Here is an 18,966-nt window from a genome sequence, read left to right on the forward strand (position 1 = left end):
GGAGACAAGGGCTGCACTGAGAGAACTCTTATCTTACTGGGCAGCTACTAGCACCTCGCATTTCTCTGTGTCCCAAATTTCAAAAATTAAAGAATGAGGAAATTTGCTTTTACAGTAGGATAGGGTAGGGTGACAGTGATTCCAGCAGAGATCCCGAGAGACCTTGCCTCGAAAGGCCCCCAAACAGTAGAATACACACAACAAACTTTACTATCGTAACATTTTATTAGCATGCAATTGTACAAAGTAATGGGTTACATATGGCTTTTCTTACGTGTACATGGGTCGCACGTGTACATTGGGTCATATCTACTGTTAGTTTCATGTCTTCCCTCCCACTGGCTCCTTCTGTTTTCCCCATTGTCCCCTTCTTTTTAATGTCTGATTTTAAATTTACTTACTTATGGGTATGGGTGTTTTGCCTGCATGTATGCCTGTGTACCACATGCATGCCTGGTGCTGGAGAAGGGACTGCTAGAAGAGGGACTTGGATCCCCCAAACTAGAGTTAAAGATAGCTGTGAGCTGCTGTGTGGGTGCTGGAAATCAAGCTGGGGTCCCCTGGAAGAGCAGCCAGTGCTCCGAACCACCGAGCTATCTCGGTTGAAAATTTTAACCTAGAACCTAGATTCCGCATATGGAAGAGAACATGCAATGTTTGTCTTTCAGAGTTTAGAGTGGAGTCTCCACTTCTCCCCATTTCTCTACAAATGATTCCGTTCTCCTTTATGGCTGAATAAAACTCCATTGGGTATATTTTTAAAAAATCTTGTATGCATATATCTATGGTGTTGCTGTGTACCCCAAAATAGCCTGAAACTCACCATGTAGCTCAGGCTTGCCTCTGCCTCTCAAATAGAGCCAGCACATCTGACTCATATGCATGTGTGTGTGTGTGTGTAATGGCTGCAGGTTTCCAGGCATTACATCCTTACTGTTCTGAAGAAGAGCGTCCTGTTTCTTCTTCAGGAATTTTCCTTCTCTGAAGCCCGTGACCTCCCTAGGTGCTCTTGGGATACTCTGTCAGTTTAAATCAGCAACTTGTGCTGCGGGCAGTGTCTGTCAGTCCCTTCCAAGCTGCCCAGCTGAGGATTTCCCAAATGACATTTTCAGGAGGGATGGTGGGAAAAGAACTCAGCAAACACTGACTAGATCACCCATCCCCAACTCCTGAAAACCATTCTGTCCTGTGCTAGAGATGGAACCGGGGATCTGTATTCGCTAAGCCTGTGTTCTACCCCTGAGGCATGTCAGCAAAAGCACTTGTTCTGGCTGGTTATGTGTGTCAACGTGATACAAGCTAGAATTATCACAGAGAAAGGAGCCTCAGTTGAGGAAAGGCCTCCATGAGAGCCAGCCATAAGGCATTTTCTCAATTAGTGATCAAGGGGGGAGGGCCCAGCCCATTGTGGGTGGTGCCATCCCTAGGCTTCCCCCTCCAGGTTCCAGCCCTACCTGAGTTCCTGTCTTCCTCCAATGATAGACTATAATCTAGAAGTCTAAGCTAAATAAACTGTTTCCTCTCCAACTGGCTTTCTGGTCATGGTGCATGGTGTATCTCGTTGAAACAATTAAAAATCCTAACTAAGACACAACTTTTGTTGCTATTTTGTAGTGATTTTTCCCCCTTGTATTACAAACAGCAGTGGAAAGCAGAGGTTTCTCTGGACTACCCCAGGCTACAGAGTGTGCAGGGGGTGGCTGGGGAGTGATGCTGAGGAGATGTGAAGAGGAATTGATGCAAAAATACCCCAAACCAAACACACACACACACACACACACACAGAGAGAGAGAGAGAGAGAGAGAGAGAGAGAGAGAGAGAGAAAACAGAACAAAAACCACATCTCTTTACTTCAAAGGGAATAAGAGGTCACGGGGCTGGAGAGATGGCTCAGCAGTTAAGAGCACTGACTGCTCTTCCGAAGGTTCTGAGTTCAAATCCCAGCAACCACATGGTGGCTCACAACCATCCGTAATGAGATCTGACTCCCTCTCCTGGTGTGTCTAAAGACAGCTACAGTGTACTTACAAATAAAATAAATAATAAATAAAATCTTTTAAAAAAAAAGGTCATTTTTTAAAATTAATTAATTTATTTATTTTGGTTTTTCGAGACAGGGTTTCTCTGTATAGCACTGGCTGGCCTGGAACTCACTTTGTAGACCAGGCTGGCCTCGAACTCAGAAATCCGCCTGCCTCTGCCTCCCAAGTGCTGGGATTAAAGGTGTGCGCCACTATCGCCCAGCAAGAGGTCATTTATTCTGGAGCCAAGTTTGAGTGACCAACACTTGGGAAACACAGGGCTACATTAGCCCAGGTTCCATGGTCCTCCGTGGAAATAGTTCATGAAGTTTTATAGTAACAGAACAAAAGATGCCACCATCCAGGCAACTTAATCATACCTTCTTGGGTACACCAGAGACGCTGTTATTGCCGGATGCAGGGAAAGTTATCCTATGGGCCACAGAGGCTATATCTGATGAAAGTTTTAGCTTTTGGGTTGGCAGAAGCTACTGGCATACTGGGTTAATAGATTCTAAACAGTCTTTATCTATTAGTCACAGAATGTTAGTTCCAACACAGAGGTTGGCAAAGAGTGACTATTTAGGGGCTAAAACTAGTCCAAGATAAAGTCATTAGGCTCTGGATCTGCCTGTTCACCTCACTGCATGTTAATCAGTAAGCCAGTCTTCACAGACAAAGATGTTCCCAGGAGTCCTCATCCAGGGAGGGGAAGCTGGCTGTGTCAGGGACTGCAGTTGGTACTTGGTTGACCAGTAATCATGGATGGTGCACTTGGAACTGTCATTTTTTTCTGTTGCTGTGACAAAACACCAAGGCAACTTACTGCTGCGGACCAGCCTCAATACCAGGTACTGAGGACAGCAGAAATGAGGGCTAAAGTGGCTTAGTTTGGTAATATTTACCTTTCTTAACACTTGGCTATTTTGTGGTCAAAAGTCACTGACTTCTGGTGATTAACACTTGCTGTTAGCAGCAGGAGATTAAGAAAAGAAGTTAATTATTTGGGCTTCTCCTCTTAGCTGATTAGTTAAAAGGCTCAGAGAAAAACAAAAAAGAAAATAAGGCACGCAGAAAAAAAACTCACTCACTCGGGATGAAGTAGAAAACAAGGCTCAACCTTACCTTGATTTCTGTTCTCAGTATTTATACTTTCTCTTAAGAATTACCTCCTATAACTACCAGGTAGAGCTGTTACCGCAGGATAGTTGGTTACATGATTTTCTAAATACTTTTACATTCCAATAAGTTTATAGTAAGTCTAAGGCAGTAACTAATGTCGTAGATTGATAAGGTTTAAAGAGCTGCAGCAGAGTTGTTTACATGTCTTTCCATTCAGAGACTCTAAACTCACTAAACATTTATTATGTGTTGCTAGCCCTCAGAAGATCATTTTAAGCTTAAAGCAATATTTTCTTATTTATTTTTACTTTTTTTTTTTTTCGAGTCAGGGTATCTCTGTGTAGCCCTGGCTGTCCTGGAACTCACGTTGTAGACCAGGCTGGCCTCGAACCCAGAAATCTGCCTGCTTCTGCCTGCCAAGTAAAGCAATATTTTTATGTCACAAGTTAGCAAGGTTTTGTCTAAAGACAATCATCTGCCGTGTGTCTGATTATTTTAAAGTTGTGTAGTGATAAACTAGTCAATATTTTATTTTCTGTCATTGCATCTACAATAAATCGTACACCCATTTTATGACCCTTAGTTACCAGATAACGGTTTCACAGCTAACCTAACAGGAAGGTTTTCCCTGGTGGTAAATTTGTTCCAAGTCTGCTTTCTTTTTCTAGCTTAATTAGCCCGTGACACATGAAGATTTGCAGAGCTCTGTTGTAGCTATTATTCATTCTATAAGGGGCTTGAAATTAGTTGTATAAATTTAGGAATTCTATAAAATTACTATCAGGAACTGTGAAATCATCAATTTGTCTACACAGCATTACCACATGAGAGTACATCTTCATGTTGATCTGTAGAAAATCTGCCCAGATTGGGCAATAGGTTGGGCAGAAGCCCAGGAATCCTTAAGCTATGCAATAGTGACAGGAAAGGCATATCAGTAGCAAGAAGTAATCCTGGAATGAAGAATTTTGGGATCTTGCCTCTTAGAGCTCACCCATCAAAGTTATGCAAAAAGATGGGCCATGCCTTAGTCTTTCCTAGATGGCTTCTGACAAGTCATAAAGAAAAGCATTTAATGGGGCTCATGGCTTTAGGGAGTGAGAGTCCATGATGGTAGAGCAAAGGCATGTTGGCACCAACAGCTGAGAGCTCACATCTTGATCCAGAAGCCCAAGACAGATAGAGAGAACTAACTGAGAATGGCAGGGGTTTTTGAAACCTCAAAGCCTACCTTCAGCGACGCACTTCCTCCAACAATGCCACACCTCTTAATCCTTCCCAAACCATTCCACCAATTAAGAATGGCATTCAAACTTATGAGCCTACGGAGGACCATTCTCATTCAAATAATGACAGAGTCCTAAGTTCCATCTCTGGCAGACAGACTACAAATATGGTTGTATTATGGAGAATAATCTGTTCCTAATAGTTCAGAGCTGTTGGTTCCTATTAGTCTTCTAATAGTATAACTAGTCATGGTTCTCTAGAGTAACTGAACTTATAGAATGAATCACTGTCTCTCTGTCTCTGTCTGTCTCTCTGTGTGTGTCTCTGTCTCTGTCTCTCTCTCTCTCTCTCTGTGTCTTTGTCTCTCTGTCTCTCTGTGTGTGTATATCAAGTACAGGGTGTGGTCCAGATTAAAGGTGTGTCTTCCTGTCTCAATATTTGGATTAAAGGGGGTGTACCTTCCCCAAGATCAGAAGCCTGTGTCTTCCTGCTTTAAGATCCAGAGGTATGAGTCTTCCTACCTCAAATGGTCCAGACTAGATGTGGATTTATCTACTTTCAAACCAAGCAGAAAATCTTTCACAGGTGTGCCCTCCATACGTGAACTGTAGTGCACTCCAGATATAGTCTAATTGACAACCAGGAATTGCATTGGTCCTACAGTTGTACATTGTTCATACATTGGCCTTGTACAAAGGTCATACATTGTTCTTGCGTCCATCTTTCCAAGGTCCCTAGAAGCATCACTCTTTGCCTGTGAGCAGCCAGCCCATGCTAATGTTCCTCTGCTTCTTCTGTGGCTTGTGGTAGAAGAACTGGAGGGGAACCAGAGTTCAGCAAGGAGGGCGGGTGGAGTCTGGGTTAATTCAGTTAAGAAGTGAGGAAAGCCTGAGCTAGGGCAGCGGCTGATGGATAAAATTGCCAGATGTCCTCCATAAAAATACCAGGCACCAGGCCAAGCTGGGGGAGGGTGTTGGTAGACAGTAGTGGTATTGAAAATATTTCCTTAACTCAAGCAATATCTACTATGCCAAGGCAATCCACTTGTTTTGTTCAACATCTATTCCTCTTCTTACATTTTTTTCCTTTTATTCCTTTTCATACAACAGATCCTGATTATAGTCTCTCAACTCCTCCCAGTTCCTCCCGCCCTCCCCTCCCCACTGGACCCATTCCCTCTCTGTCTCTCACTAGAAAAGGCTTCTAAGAGAAAACAACCAAGCATGACAAAATAAAATATAATAGGATAAAGCCAAACCCATCACATTGAGGCTGGACAAGGCAACCTAACACAAGGAGAAGAATCCCAAGAGCAGACACAAGACTCAGAGACCCACTTGTTCACACACTCAAGAGTCCCATAAAAAAAAATACTAAGCTGAGAGCTACAATATATATGCAGAAGACCCGGTACAGACCAGTGTACAAAGCTTCTTTGTGTAAGGTCAGACCCTCCAGTAGCAGATACCCAAGGTCAATACTAAATACTCAGGAGCTCTACCAGAGCATGGGCAGGAGAGTGGCTTAAAGAGGAATGCTGAATGTTGGGGTTTTTTGGGGGGGAGGGGGAGGGTGTTTGAGACAGGGTTTCTCTGTATAGCCCTGGCTGTCCTGGAACTCACTCTGTAGACCAGGAAGGCCTCAAACTCAGAAATCCACCTGCCTCTACCTCTCAAGTGCTGGGATTAAAGGCGTGTCCCACTACTGCCCGACTTTTAATTTTTTTTAAAAAAAGATTTATTTGTTTTATATATGTGAGTACACTGTAGCTGTCTTCAGACACACCAGAAGAGAACATCAGACCCCAATAGAGATGGTTGTGAGTCACCATGTGGTTGCTGGGAACTGAACTCAGGACCTCTGGAAGAGCAGTCAGTGCTCTTAACTGCTGAGCCATCTCTCCAGCCTCCCCGGCTTTTAATTTTTATATTAGACTTATCCTTTTTATTTCACGTGTGACCGTCTTGCCTGCATGTGTGTATGTGTAGCACATGTGTGCCTGGTGCCTACGGAGACCAGAAGAAAGCATCAGATATCATGGAACTGGAGTTATGGGTGATTGTGAACCCCCACTACCACATAGATACTGGGGATTGAACCTGGGTCCTCTACAAGGGCAGCAACTGAGGCATCTCTCTAGCCCCTGTACTGAGGTTTTTAAGGGGTTTGTTGTGTGTTGCTGGGGATGGCACCCAGGGCCTCACAAATGCTGCCCATGCTCTTCCATACTTCCACAGAGCGCCGCCTCAGCCTTGAGCTGGAGTCTGGAGGGAGAAGGAACAGTGACTCATTGTGCTTCATCCACATCAGAATGGTAGGAGGGATTTCCCCATGGGGGTTAGGGGGCGTAGCTCTCTATGCTTTCCTTACTTTCCTGATGGTTCTGAGAGAGCATTCCAGCATGAGGTCCAGACTTGGACTCTGAGAGGAAGGTCTCCACACAGGAGCCCACTACCGGAAGAGCAACCAGAGAGGTGAGAATGGCAGTGAGCAGGTGAAAGTTACCCATTCCCATTTTTTTCTCTCTCCCTCTGGGAAGAAGTCACCCAGTGTTCTAAGAACACTAATAGCAGAAGCAACACTTCACCCTGTCTTTGCTAAGGAGACACAGTGTACTATGTCTGCTGTGTTTTGTGTTATGAAATGTGGCTGACACACACTGGGCAAGGCCCTACTGTGAGTTGCACCTCAAGTCATAATATATTATTTTTTAAATATAAATATGTGTATGTGGACCCCTAGTTCCTGAAATAAAGCATTTGAGGGCCAAGGAATCATGGGATGACTTTCCAAGCCCATTGGTCCATTGTTTTGGTTCTGATGGGTCACCAAGCACTGCCTGGAGCTAGATAGATGGTTCAGGGGTTAAGAGCACTTGCTGTTCTTTCTTGGGTCCAAGGACACATAGTTCAGGTGGCTCAAGACCACTTTTAACTCTAGCTCCAGTGGGGAATGTAGTGCCCTCTCAGGCTTCTTCTAGCTCCCTCATAAGAGTGGCATACATCCATACAGACACACACACACACACACACATAAATGAAAATAAAAACAAGTCTTGAAAAAAAATAAGCAGCCGGGCGGTGGTGGCGCACGCCTTTAATCCCAGCACTTGGGAGGCAGAGACAGGTGGATTTCTGAGTTCGAGGCCAGCCTGGTCTACAAAGTGAGTTAGTTCCAGGACAGCCAGGGCTATGCAGAGAAACCCTGTCTCGAAAAACCAAAGGAAAAAAAAAAAGAAAAAAATAAGCCACTGAGTTTGGAGTGGTAAAGTATTCAGTTCTCATTAAACCATGCTTAAAAATGCTGCAAGAGAAGGGTCACTTTTAAGGGTCACAGGGAGTCTGTGCTTATTTTTTGTTGTGGGTAATTAGAGGCCGGAAGTGATGCAGAGGCCATGGAGGAGTGCTGCTAACTGGCTTGCTCCCTTGGCTTGCTCAGCACGCATTATAATAGAATTCAGGACCATCAGCCCAGGGATGGTACAAAGGACCAGGCCCTCTTCCATCAATAACTGATTAGGAAAATGTCCTACTGGCTTGCCTACAGCCTGATCTTACACAGACATTTTTCCAATTGAGGTTCCCTCCTCGCAGATGACTCTAGCTTGTGGCGAGTTGACATTTAATTAGCCAGCACGAGTACAGTTAGAGATCTTGATATTATCCTATATTAGGATTTGTCCCTAATTCAATGAGAGGTGTTTTTATAAAAAAATCAAAGGAGAAGACATACGGGGACATACGGGAAGCCATGGGAAGACCAAGGTAGGCATTTGAGTGACACAGCACAAAACAATTACAGGGATGTCAAGCACTGCCCAGGTCCTCAGAAGTGAGGGAGGCAGGGAGGAGGCTCTCCCTAAAGGTCTCCAATAAGATCCAGCTCTGTTAGTCTCTGTTCCAGCTTTCTGGCCTTCAGCATTGTAGGGGATGTTACTGCTCTTTCAATCCCCTAAGGTAATAATAATGTTTTGGTTTTGTTTGTTTTTAAAACAAAGTTTTTCTGTGCAACAGCCCTAGCTGTTCTGGAACTCTTTGTAGACCAGGCTGGCCTCTAATTTCCAGAAACCCACCTGCCTTTGCCTCCTGAGTGCCGGGATCAAAGGCAATTTTTACTATTACTTTTTAAACAGGGTCTTTCTGTATTGGCCATGCTGGTCTGGAACGTACTGTGTAGCCTGGGTCGGCTTCAAATCCAGCAGTCCTCCTGAGTTAGCCTCTCAGATTCTGGGAAGGTCATGGGAATTTGTTTTGCAGCCTCAGGAAACTAATATAGTCATAATTTCTCCCTAAGAACATCTGCAAAGGAACAGGAGTTTGTCGTTGCTAGGACAACAAGAACTCGGATGTCGGTTCCTGAGTAGCGGAAGTGGTACAAGACGATCTAAAGCAGTGGCTCTTGCCCCTTAAAATGATGCTGTCTCCATTTCATGACTGTAATTTTGCTACTGTTATGAATCACAGTGCGAGTAGCTGCTATGCATGCTATCTGATGTGGGCCTCCAAAGGGGTCGTACCCTACAGGTTGAGAACCACCCGTTGTTAAAGCAAGGCTGTTTATGGCTAGAGCAACACAATGCTATAATCATAGAACTCAGAGGGATGTCTGTGGACCTCTCTAAAGAAGGTCTAAACTATACATCCTGTGGCCCTCTTTACCCTCCCCGTACCATTATTTTTTGTTTGGGTCAAATAAATAAGGTTATGATAATTGTGGCTTAAAGAGTATAGGCATTTTTCTGTCACTTAAAAGCCTAAATTGCAAGTAGTCTGGAGCTGAAATGGGGCTCTCCCTCTGGGGGCTCTTTTTTTTTTTTTTTTCCTTTTTTTGGTTTTTTGAGACAGGGTTTCTCTGTTTAGCCCTGGCTGTCCTGGAACTCACTTTGTAGACCAGGCTGGCCTCGAACTCAGAAATCTGCCTGCCTCTGCCTCCTGAGTGCTGGGATTAAAGGCGTGTGCCGCCAATGCCTGGCATTCTGGGATCTCTTAATACTGGGTGCCCTGGTTCTGTCTGTCTGGTTCTGCCATCTATCATGACTGGCAACTCTTCTATGACTCAAGATGGCTACTTCTGGTCTGACTATCACACTCGAATCCCAGCCAGTTGGAAGTTACTGTAATGGCAGAGCTAGAAGTGGTGTGCTTCCATTGGCTAGAACACTGTTGCTTAGCATGCCTGTCTGACTGAGGCTGTAAAACGCTCTTTGTCAGGATGCCCTTTTTCTTGGTAAAACCCGGTGATTCTGTCAATAAAGGAAGTGTGGAGAGTGGATAACACTACTGGACACAGGTGAGCAACAGATATAAGCCCTGACTACTTCAGTGGCTTCTTAGATTGGAGTCCACGAGATGGGCAGACAAAGCCCAGAAGTGGAAATCTTGGAAACAGATAACAGCTCCACCCCTTTAGCTAGTGATAAGAGAAAATGAAACCTGCATGCTTTGGGTTTGAAGCAACAGAAACACTTACAGGAAGTGTGGAACTGTCAGAAGGCCAATAGTAACATCCTCCCTCCCTCTGTTACAGGTTGAATTGTGCCCTCCTGAAACATGCATTGAAGACATAATCTTGGAATGTTTGAAGGCACCCTAATTATGAAATGAGGCCTTTGCATATATACTCAAGTTAAAATGAGATCATACAAGGTGTCCCAACCCAATGACTGATGTCCTTATAAGAGATACTTGGGTAGAGATGGACAAAGGGAGAAGGCTGTGTAAAGACAGAAGTTTAAGTTAGAAAGACCCGTTTATAAGTCCAACAATACCAATGACTGCCGACAACCACCAGCAGCTAGAGAGGCAAAGAAGGACCCTGTCCACAGCCTCCAGAGAACGTGTGACCTGGCCAGCACCTTGATTTTGGACTTCAAGCTTCCAGAATTGTGGGAGAACATATTTTTATTGTGTCGTGATACTTTGCTGCAGCCATCCTAACTAATTTATTCTCTCTCTTTTATTTTTTTTCTCTTTCGGATCCCCTTGTGTGCAATCTCATTAACAGTCACTGTCATGGACCATCAGGTCCTGATATTCAGAAGTGCTTTCTGGTCTCTCTCTGCCTTCTCCCTATCCCTATCATTTACCTTATCGGCAACGCTGCATGCAATGACAGGCAATCCTACCATGACCAAATGCCTGGCCAAGGCCAGACCAGAGTGTCAAAAGAGCCAAAGATCTGCTCACTAGCAGCAGATCTACAAAGTCAAGGGAATGAGTCTGAGATGGGTCCACCTCTCAGAAGAAAAGACCAGGCATGGCATCCAGTAATGACCAAAGACAAGCCCTACAATGTAAGCAGGGTTATAGGGACCTAATCCTGTAGGCCAAGAGCTTGACCAAGATCCAGTGTCCTTCCTCTGCTTTATGCTGGAGCATCCCCTTCTGTTTCCAAACTGCTTCCCTATCCAGGATCTCGTCTGTTCTTCTGAACTAATCTGTATGGGCTGAACACAACACTAACATCTCCATTCTAATCATACTTAAGGCAATGGTGGAAGAGGCTGGTTAACTTGCTCAGTGTTACTGAAAACATTCTTGGCAGTATACGTAGGGAAGATAAAGGGAACTCTTGTGTTGGTCAAGGAGGTCCCAAAGGTTCCTCCAAACAACGCAGGCTATTATTGCCATTGCTTGGTTTGCTCACTACATACTTTCATTGCAGGGTGTAGAGAAGTTGACCTGGGACTAGGCTGGAAGTGTCCTTCCTGCTGTCTATCTTTCCTGGTACCAGAAGGTGCTATGCAGGCTGATGGGAGAGAGAAGCCATTAACAGAGATGGCTTAGCGGGTAAGAGCACTGACTGCTCTTCTGAAGGTCCTGAGTTCAAATCCCAGCAGCCACATGGTGGCTCACAACCACCCGTAATGAGATCTGACACCCTCTTCTGGTGTGTCAGAAGACAGCTACAGTGTACTTATATATAATAAATAAATAAATAAATAAATAAATAAATAAATAAATAAATACTATTTACTTAGACAAGCCGAGATGCTGAGAGTCATTCTCAGACAAGCCAACCTACAAAGGTCATGAGACCAGAACTGCTTGTCTGGAAGAAACAGAATCTAGTGGAAGAGATATAGACCAACTCAGTTACTTGGAAAGGACACTCTCCAAGCTGTGGAGCTGCCTGCAGGATGTGTCGTGTATTCTGCGTTTTCAGGTTTTGCGAGCTGTCACCCATGCTGGCATGGGCTTGGTGATGTAATGGTCTTTGAGTCATTTCTGTTCCTGGAAGTAATGGCCTCGCCTGTCTTCCTGTAAGTAACCCCAATAAAAGCCAAGTTGGAGTTTGGTGGTGTCTGTACTTTGGTCTGTCATAGGTTTCTTGTCTGAGTAGATGTGTATGTTTGTCACCCATAAGCGTGGTGACAGGCAGGCAGACATGGCACTGGAGTAACAGTTGAGAGCTTATATCCTGATCTGCAGGCAAGAGGCAGAAAGAGAGTGAGGCTGGGCCTAATGTCGGCTTCTGAAACCTCGACGTGTACCCCCAGTAACACATATTCTCTAACAAGACCACTCCTACTAATCCTTCCGAAATACTCCACCAACTGGGAAAGAAACATTCAAATATATGAGCCTTTGGGGACCATTCTCAGTCAAGCCACCATAACCCCAGAGGTGGAAGGTAAGTCCCTATTGATGAGGTCACCATGCACTTCAGAAACAGGGCCAAGATATCCCCGAGCTGGAACTCACCTGAATGCCCCTTCCCTGGAAACCAGCTTTCGTGGTATCAGATGCTGCTGCTATGCAAGCTTCCAAAGGAGAGACACACCCAACAGTCTTACCCAGCTATTGCACCTATGAACCACATCAAATGAGTAGATGAGCATGATAATACTACAGGTGTAGTAGTGGCACACACACCTTGGTGATAACTGTCTTAGTTGGGGTTTTACTGCTGTGAACAGATGCCATGACCAAGACAAGTCTTATGAAGGACAACATTTAATGGCTGGCTTACAGGTTCAGAGAGTCAGTCTATTATCATTAAGGCAAGAGCATGGCAGTGTCCAGGCAGGCATGGCACAGGAGGAGCTGAGAATTCTACATCTTCATATGAAGGCTGCTAGCAGAATACTGACTTCCAGGCAACTAGGATGAGGGTCTTAACACCCATGCCACCAGTGACACACTTCCTTCAACAAGACTGCACCTACTCCAACAAGGCCATACCTCCTCATAGTGCCACTCCCTGAGCCAAGCAGATTTAAACCAGTACAATAACTAACAGTTCTCTAATTGGACTGAAGACCCGCTCAACAAGAAGGGATACCATATCTGGTACTGGAAACCCAGCTATTCAGTTCTACTACTCAGCTCTGGTGAAGCCTTGGTTATTGGAGAAGAATCTACAACCAGTAATTTGCTAAACCTGGATAGTCCCTAACAATGATCCTTTAACATTTTGTTATACTCAGAGATAAGTGTAGTCTTCACTTTTCATCAAGGAGATAAATTTCTTTTTGCAACAGCAGGAGACCACTACAGAAAACCACACTAATCAATAGACAGAGTTGTCGAGCCCAGTCCCAGCTGACACATCTACATAACACTGCCCCATCTAAGGCTCAGGGAACATTGTGGAAAATGAAGTAAGTGGTAAGATTACAAGAGTCAGAGGATCAGGGAGTTTGCAGAGAGAGTTCGTCTGCTAGTAACATCAGACTTAACATCTGTTAAGTCTCACTAACATGACTGCCCACATCTGAGCTGAACAAAGATGACACCAACAAACGTGTAAAACCAGATAGGGAAAAGCATATGAGGCCTCAACCCTACACAAAGAACTACAAGCCGCCGAGGAAAGCTAGGAATTGGAGAGGTAGCTTTCTCCAGGGAAGAGCACACCGATTGGTTCTCCAGTGCCAAGTGGTCGACCCTGAAAACATATGTACAAGTACCATTATACAGACTGAACAAGTATTATTTGGAGGGAGGAAAAGGAAGGAAAAATGTTGTAATTAAATTATAATATCAAAATCCACCAAAAATGAAAAGGATCCCATCATGGAGGGAGGAGGGGCTCACGAGGCCCCACCCTCTTAGAGGAGGGGCTCACGAGGTTCCACCCTCTCTGAAGAATGACAGGCAGTTAATGTTCCTGGGTGAGGCTCGGTGATATAGCTGCTGCTGATTTGCCCATGTAAACAGCTTCCCATCCATGATCATTCATTCAAGGAACTGATTTAAATTCAGTGAGTCACAAATCCCCCCACATTCAACAAAGAAAACAAATAACAAAAGAACTAAAAGTAAAAGGGAGACTTTGTGGATGAGTGAGAGCACTGAGAGGTGAGAAGGGACAAAGTACATCGTTTACATGGACGGCATTTTCAAAGAGTGAAAACGTTCTAGCCTCCAAACATATAAGAAGAAAAATGGCTGATTTAATGCGGGAGCGGGGACAAACTTTCTGTAGCATCAGTCCCAGCCACTATGTGGCTCCTGTGGGGCTGTACTTCTGTTTTACATCTTCTGTCATTTGATAGCGTAGCACGCGAAGTGTATCTTTACTACTTGTTTCTGGTTCGGAAACTTTTGACTGAAGAAAATTGGCTCATTCCTCTAGGATATATATAATGCATGAAGAACCCGAGTTCTGTTTAGCACAGGGGATGTCACTCTGTTGTCAGATACTTTCCTAGTTTGCATGAAACCACAGGTTCGATTCCCTGAACCACAAAAACTGTAAATGGTGATGCATATCTGTAATTCCTCTAGAATATATACAGTATATTCCTCTAGAATATATATAATTATAATATATAATATGTAACATAGAATGTATACTGTATACTATATAATTATATAGATTATATTATATAATAGTATATATACATTATGCTAGTATACTACATACTATACCCCACTATATATTATATGTATTATATAATAGTATACAGTATATACTATATACACGTGCTATGAAGTATATAATACATAATAAATTATAATATAATATGCATATATATAACTATACACACACACACACACATATATGTTTTGAGGCAGGGTTTTATGTATCCTAGGCTGGTCTCCAACTCATTATGTATCAGAAGATGACTTTGAACTCCCGATCTTCCTGCCTCTACCTCCTCAGTGCTTACAGGCATGCATCACCATTTACAGTTTTTGTGGTGCAGTGAATCAAACCTGGGGTTTCATGCAAGCTAGGAAAGCATCGAGCAACAGAGCGACATCCCCTGTGCTAAAACAGAATTCAGGTACTTGATGTATTTTTAATCAAAGGATTGAACTAAATTATTTCTCCTCCATTTTTCAGATGATTTATTGCTGCAACAAACGCTGGGCTGGAACGTGATCCCTTTGGGGTGCTGAGATTACAGGCCATGACATCTAGTTGGATTGCTATTTATATGGAGTCTTTCAGCTGTGCTAGCTATTAACTAGACAGCTCAACATTCCACTCCTGTTGTATCTCATATAGCCACCAGGAGGCGCCTAACACTTCTAATGTCCTGGCAAGAAGACTAAGGTTTAATAAAAGGCTTGGAATGTCATCCTAACACGGCTATGGTTGGTGCACACCTCTAGGCCCTGGACTAAGGTGGCTAGGACTGGAAGCTGATGAGTTCCAGAACAGCTTGATGGACTACAGAACTAGGCCCTCAAAGAAAGGGGATTCTAGACAGCCCTACTTCCCCCTTACATGCGTTTACTTTCTTAGGCAGGGGTGGCTGGTTGGTGACTGGGGGTGTCTGTCTTAGAGTTTCCATTGCTGTGAAGAGACACCATGACCAAGGCAACTCTTCATGAGAAGGCTAGGCTGATTCCATGACAGGCTTCAAATTTGCAGTTAGGAGATTAGACCTAAATCTGTGTTTCCAAGAACTGGACAAGTCCAGGCAAATCCAACCCTCAGAAGCTGCCCTGCTCCCTGGCCTGAGGCAAGGACAGTGGGTCAGCAGCAGTTTCCAGACTTCCTCTGCTACTTCCTCTATAACAGTTTCCAGGCCTCCCAGCAAGTTTCCAGCCCCTACACCCTGGTAATGGAATGTTCACCTAGGTGGACCCAACAGATTACCATGGAGGTCCCCTATTCTGGAATCCTCTAACTGCTTTAAATCAGACCTTTGAGTTCACTTGCTCGTCTCTCTATCTTGGTAACGGGGAGACCCCAGCATGCTGGACTTCTGCAAAATAAAACACTCTTTGTTTACATACTATTTGAGCCTGGGGTGTCATTCTTCGGTGAATCATGAATCCTTACATTATAAAGGACAACATTTAATTGGGGCTAGCTTACAGGTTCAGAGTTTCGGTCCACTATCATCGAGGGAAGCACGGCAGTATCCAGGCAGGCATGGCGCTGGAAAAGGAGCTGAGAGTTCTACATCTTGTTTCAAAGGGAACCAAAACACTAGCATCCTCAGGCAGCTAGGAGTAAGCTCTCAAAGCCCACCCCAAAAGTGACGCACTTCCTCCAAGAAGGCCACACCTACTCTAAGAAGGCCACACCTACTCCCTGGACCAAGCATATTCAAACCGCTACAGGGGAGTCGACTCTATTTAGCAGGTTTGAGGAATGAAGTTCGAATAGAATTAGTCTAGTAAGTGCCTATGAGGACCCCGGCCTCCGCTTACCCATCACCAGCTTGAAGAGTCTATCATGGAACGAGTTCGAGAAAAGCTTATTCCCAACATCCTCTTTTCTCTAATTCAGCTTGTTCCTTTGTAGTTTCACCCGCAAGGTCACCTGTCCAACTCAAATCCCCTATTCTTTGTCATTTCTGCCCCACATTCTCTCTTACTCCCAGACTCTTGAAAGACAGAGCTTCTAAAACCCTCTGGTTCTCCCCGGTCTGTGAATCTTCATATCTTTTGCTTCCTAGCCTGGCTGTTTGTCTTCACCGATTCCAGGGCTAAGGCTTCATGCTGGCAAAAGCAGTTCGCCTTGCCTTCAAGGATGTAAATCTCCTTCGGTTTGACACCTGGCTGGAGGAAGGACTAGAGAGGCTGTCTCTTCAGCTGTCAGATTCCCTGGTGACAATCTGCAGATGGAATCCACAGCCCCAGGTCAAGTCTAAACACTTCAAAGGAGGCTGACAGTCGGCACATGGATTAAAATGTACAGCGAGGCCCGAGTAGTATGGGTTCCTGGACAGTCTTCAAGGACAATTCTATAAACCAAAAGTCCTTCCTCCAAAGGCATCCTCTCCTCTCTTCTCTCTGGGCAACTTTCCCCAGAGATGTTAGGAAAATATCCAGAGATGGGGAGAGCATGCCCTCTTATCCCCAGGCTCAACCGAAACTTCCTTCTGTACTAAGGCCCATAGTTCATAAAATGGGATCTCTGCCAAGAAACCGTCTACATTTAGACACCAGAGATCACACACTGCATTGGGTTGGAAAGGAGAATGTCATCTTTGGTATGCAAACATCCCGAGACATAAAACCTGAGATCCAGGAGCACAGGCAACTGCATAGGCTAGGTCCAGTCCACAGGGAACACCCGTATGTGGAAACTCATGTAGTTTATCCTGTGTGAGGTTGTGTGTATCTCTAGGACCCCCAGACACAGCCAGTGCCCTGCATGCTATGCCACAGGCAGGCTAAACCTTTGGTGAGCAACTGCCTGTGCTGGATGGAAATCAGCCTGATCATGGATGGTCTTTGCTCTTGGAGTTAAAAAAAAGAGCCAGTGCAATACTCTTCCATAAAACACTTCCATAGAACCTCCCCACCCCCCACCCGAACCCCCATGAGAAACATGTCAGATAAGAACTGTAAAAACTGAAGCAAGGGGAAGAATAGTATAAAGAGACAGTTGTGACTTCAGCTTTGCTTCTAGAGGAAAATGGAGATTTCTACAACCCAGGAAGGAAATGGGAAGGGAGAGGGTACAGAAATATGTACATATGTGTGTGTGTGTGTGTGTTGTATACACACATCTATTCATATAACACAAGACATATTGCCCCTTCTCAAACCAGTGCCCTGAACCTTTACATACACAGGCACACAAAACAGAGAAGCAAAGCCTTTGCTGATGTCAGTGAGACCTTATTAAGCCATGCTAGTTTGCGGTATGAGAGATTCCTGAGCCTGGACACAGCAGGCCCCATCCTCCAGGAAGACAGAGAAGTAATGCAGGACCACACTCCTTCTTGCAACTAGATCTCAGAAGTTTCAGAAAGGGTAGGGAGGAAGGCGAAGCAAAGACTCGACTGTCTCATTTACACAGACAGACTTTCTGGTTTTGTCTGATGAGGATTAGGAAGAAGGAGGCAAGAATTACTCCTAATTTACTGCCCTTGTCAAAACGCAGCTCGGACCAAGGAAGCCAGCAAGCGGGCCATGAAAAGAAAACAAACCCAGAGAAAAGGCGAGCAGGGGACAAACCACATTCAATAATATTTATTAATTTGATTTTAAGTGGAAAAAGGACCCATTCCAATAGCTTGACTTCTTCCTATAAACCCTGGAATTCCCCCCCCCCCAAACCTTGAAGTCCTAACTGTGAGGTAGATTAGAGCTGTTTTGTGCCTATTGTGAGAGATGGTCCAAGATGGTGCTTAGAGAGTCATAGTGAGGAGACAGGGATGAAACCTCAAACTTTTTTTTTTTTTTTCCTGGCTTCCTGCTCTCAAACTAACCAGAGACACAGAGCCTGGAGACAGAGTGATTTGTGGAGGAACATGTCGATCATCAGGGTTAGGAAAGCAGTAGGAAGAAAGGGAGAGAGGGGTGCTCTCTTTTCCCTAAGCATACAGCACAAACATAGGCAGGGTGACTGGCAGGCCTCCAAAGCCATAGGGCTCCTCTCAGGGCCGTCAAGCACAGGTGGCCTGACGTCCCAGCTGCTGAGGTAGTAGTGAAGTTCAAGGTGGGTCTTAGACAACTTCTCTCAGAAAGAGAGGAGGATGGTGAAACCCATTTGGTAAGATTTCCCTTACACCTTGTGGTCTAGTCATCGGTTCTGGAGCGTTGGAGAGTTGAGGTTCCAGGGGACTCACTCTGAGTAGAAATCAAAGGCATTATAAAAATGTTGCATCCATGGTCGTTGCTTGTCTTTCTGGAAAAAAGAAATCCCCAAAAGTCCTGCAAAAACGGAAACAATATTTCTTGGGGCAACCAGTCAAGAAGATGGGGATCAAGCACTGGAAGGAAGAGAAAAGTGATTCAGGAACCCTGAAAAGCATATTCACTTTTCAAAGATATAGGGACCATTCCCGAATCCTCCTACCCACCCCCAAATCCCATAGGGACCATCCTGCACCCTCCCTCCCCCCAAATCCCACCCTACAGTTCTAATCCAGTCCCTGAGGGAGGAAAGCAACTCCAAGTCAACTCACAGCTTCCTTGCTGGATCTCCACGGCCCTTCACGGGAACGGACGCGCACCTTCATAGCCATCAAACCTTTGAGAGAGAGCGGGACTGAGGCAGAGGACTTGGTAAGTCCATTGCTGTCTATGGATATCCCAGACAGGTATAGATAGAGATGCCTGGGTTCCCGAAGAACGGAACTAAAAAAAAAAAAAAAAAAAAAAAAAAAAAAAAAAAAAAAAAAAACCCAAACTAGAGGCGACCAGAGAGGTCAGAAACCTGCCGGCAGAGTAGCAA

At 44.6% G+C, this 18,966-nt stretch overlaps 1 protein-coding gene across 1 annotated transcript in view; it reads right to left on the reverse strand.

Annotated features, from left to right (window-relative positions):
* Positions 1–17,876: 17,876 nt before the first annotated feature.
* The window catches only part of Adrb3 (adrenoceptor beta 3), a 2,676-nt gene continuing 1,586 nt past the window's right edge, over positions 17,877–18,966 (reverse strand). The window contains exons 2-3 of the mRNA XM_029480871.1: positions 18,698–18,762; positions 17,877–18,502 (exon numbers count right to left, since the gene is read on the reverse strand). Of these exons, the coding sequence (XP_029336731.1) occupies positions 18,726–18,762 (37 nt within the window). The 3' untranslated portion in view covers positions 17,877–18,502; positions 18,698–18,725. The remainder of the gene's footprint in view (positions 18,503–18,697; positions 18,763–18,966) is intronic.

Source organism: Mus caroli, chromosome 8 (assembly GCF_900094665.2).
Source record: "Mus caroli chromosome 8, CAROLI_EIJ_v1.1, whole genome shotgun sequence".
Taxonomy (NCBI): domain Eukaryota; kingdom Metazoa; phylum Chordata; class Mammalia; order Rodentia; family Muridae; genus Mus; species Mus caroli.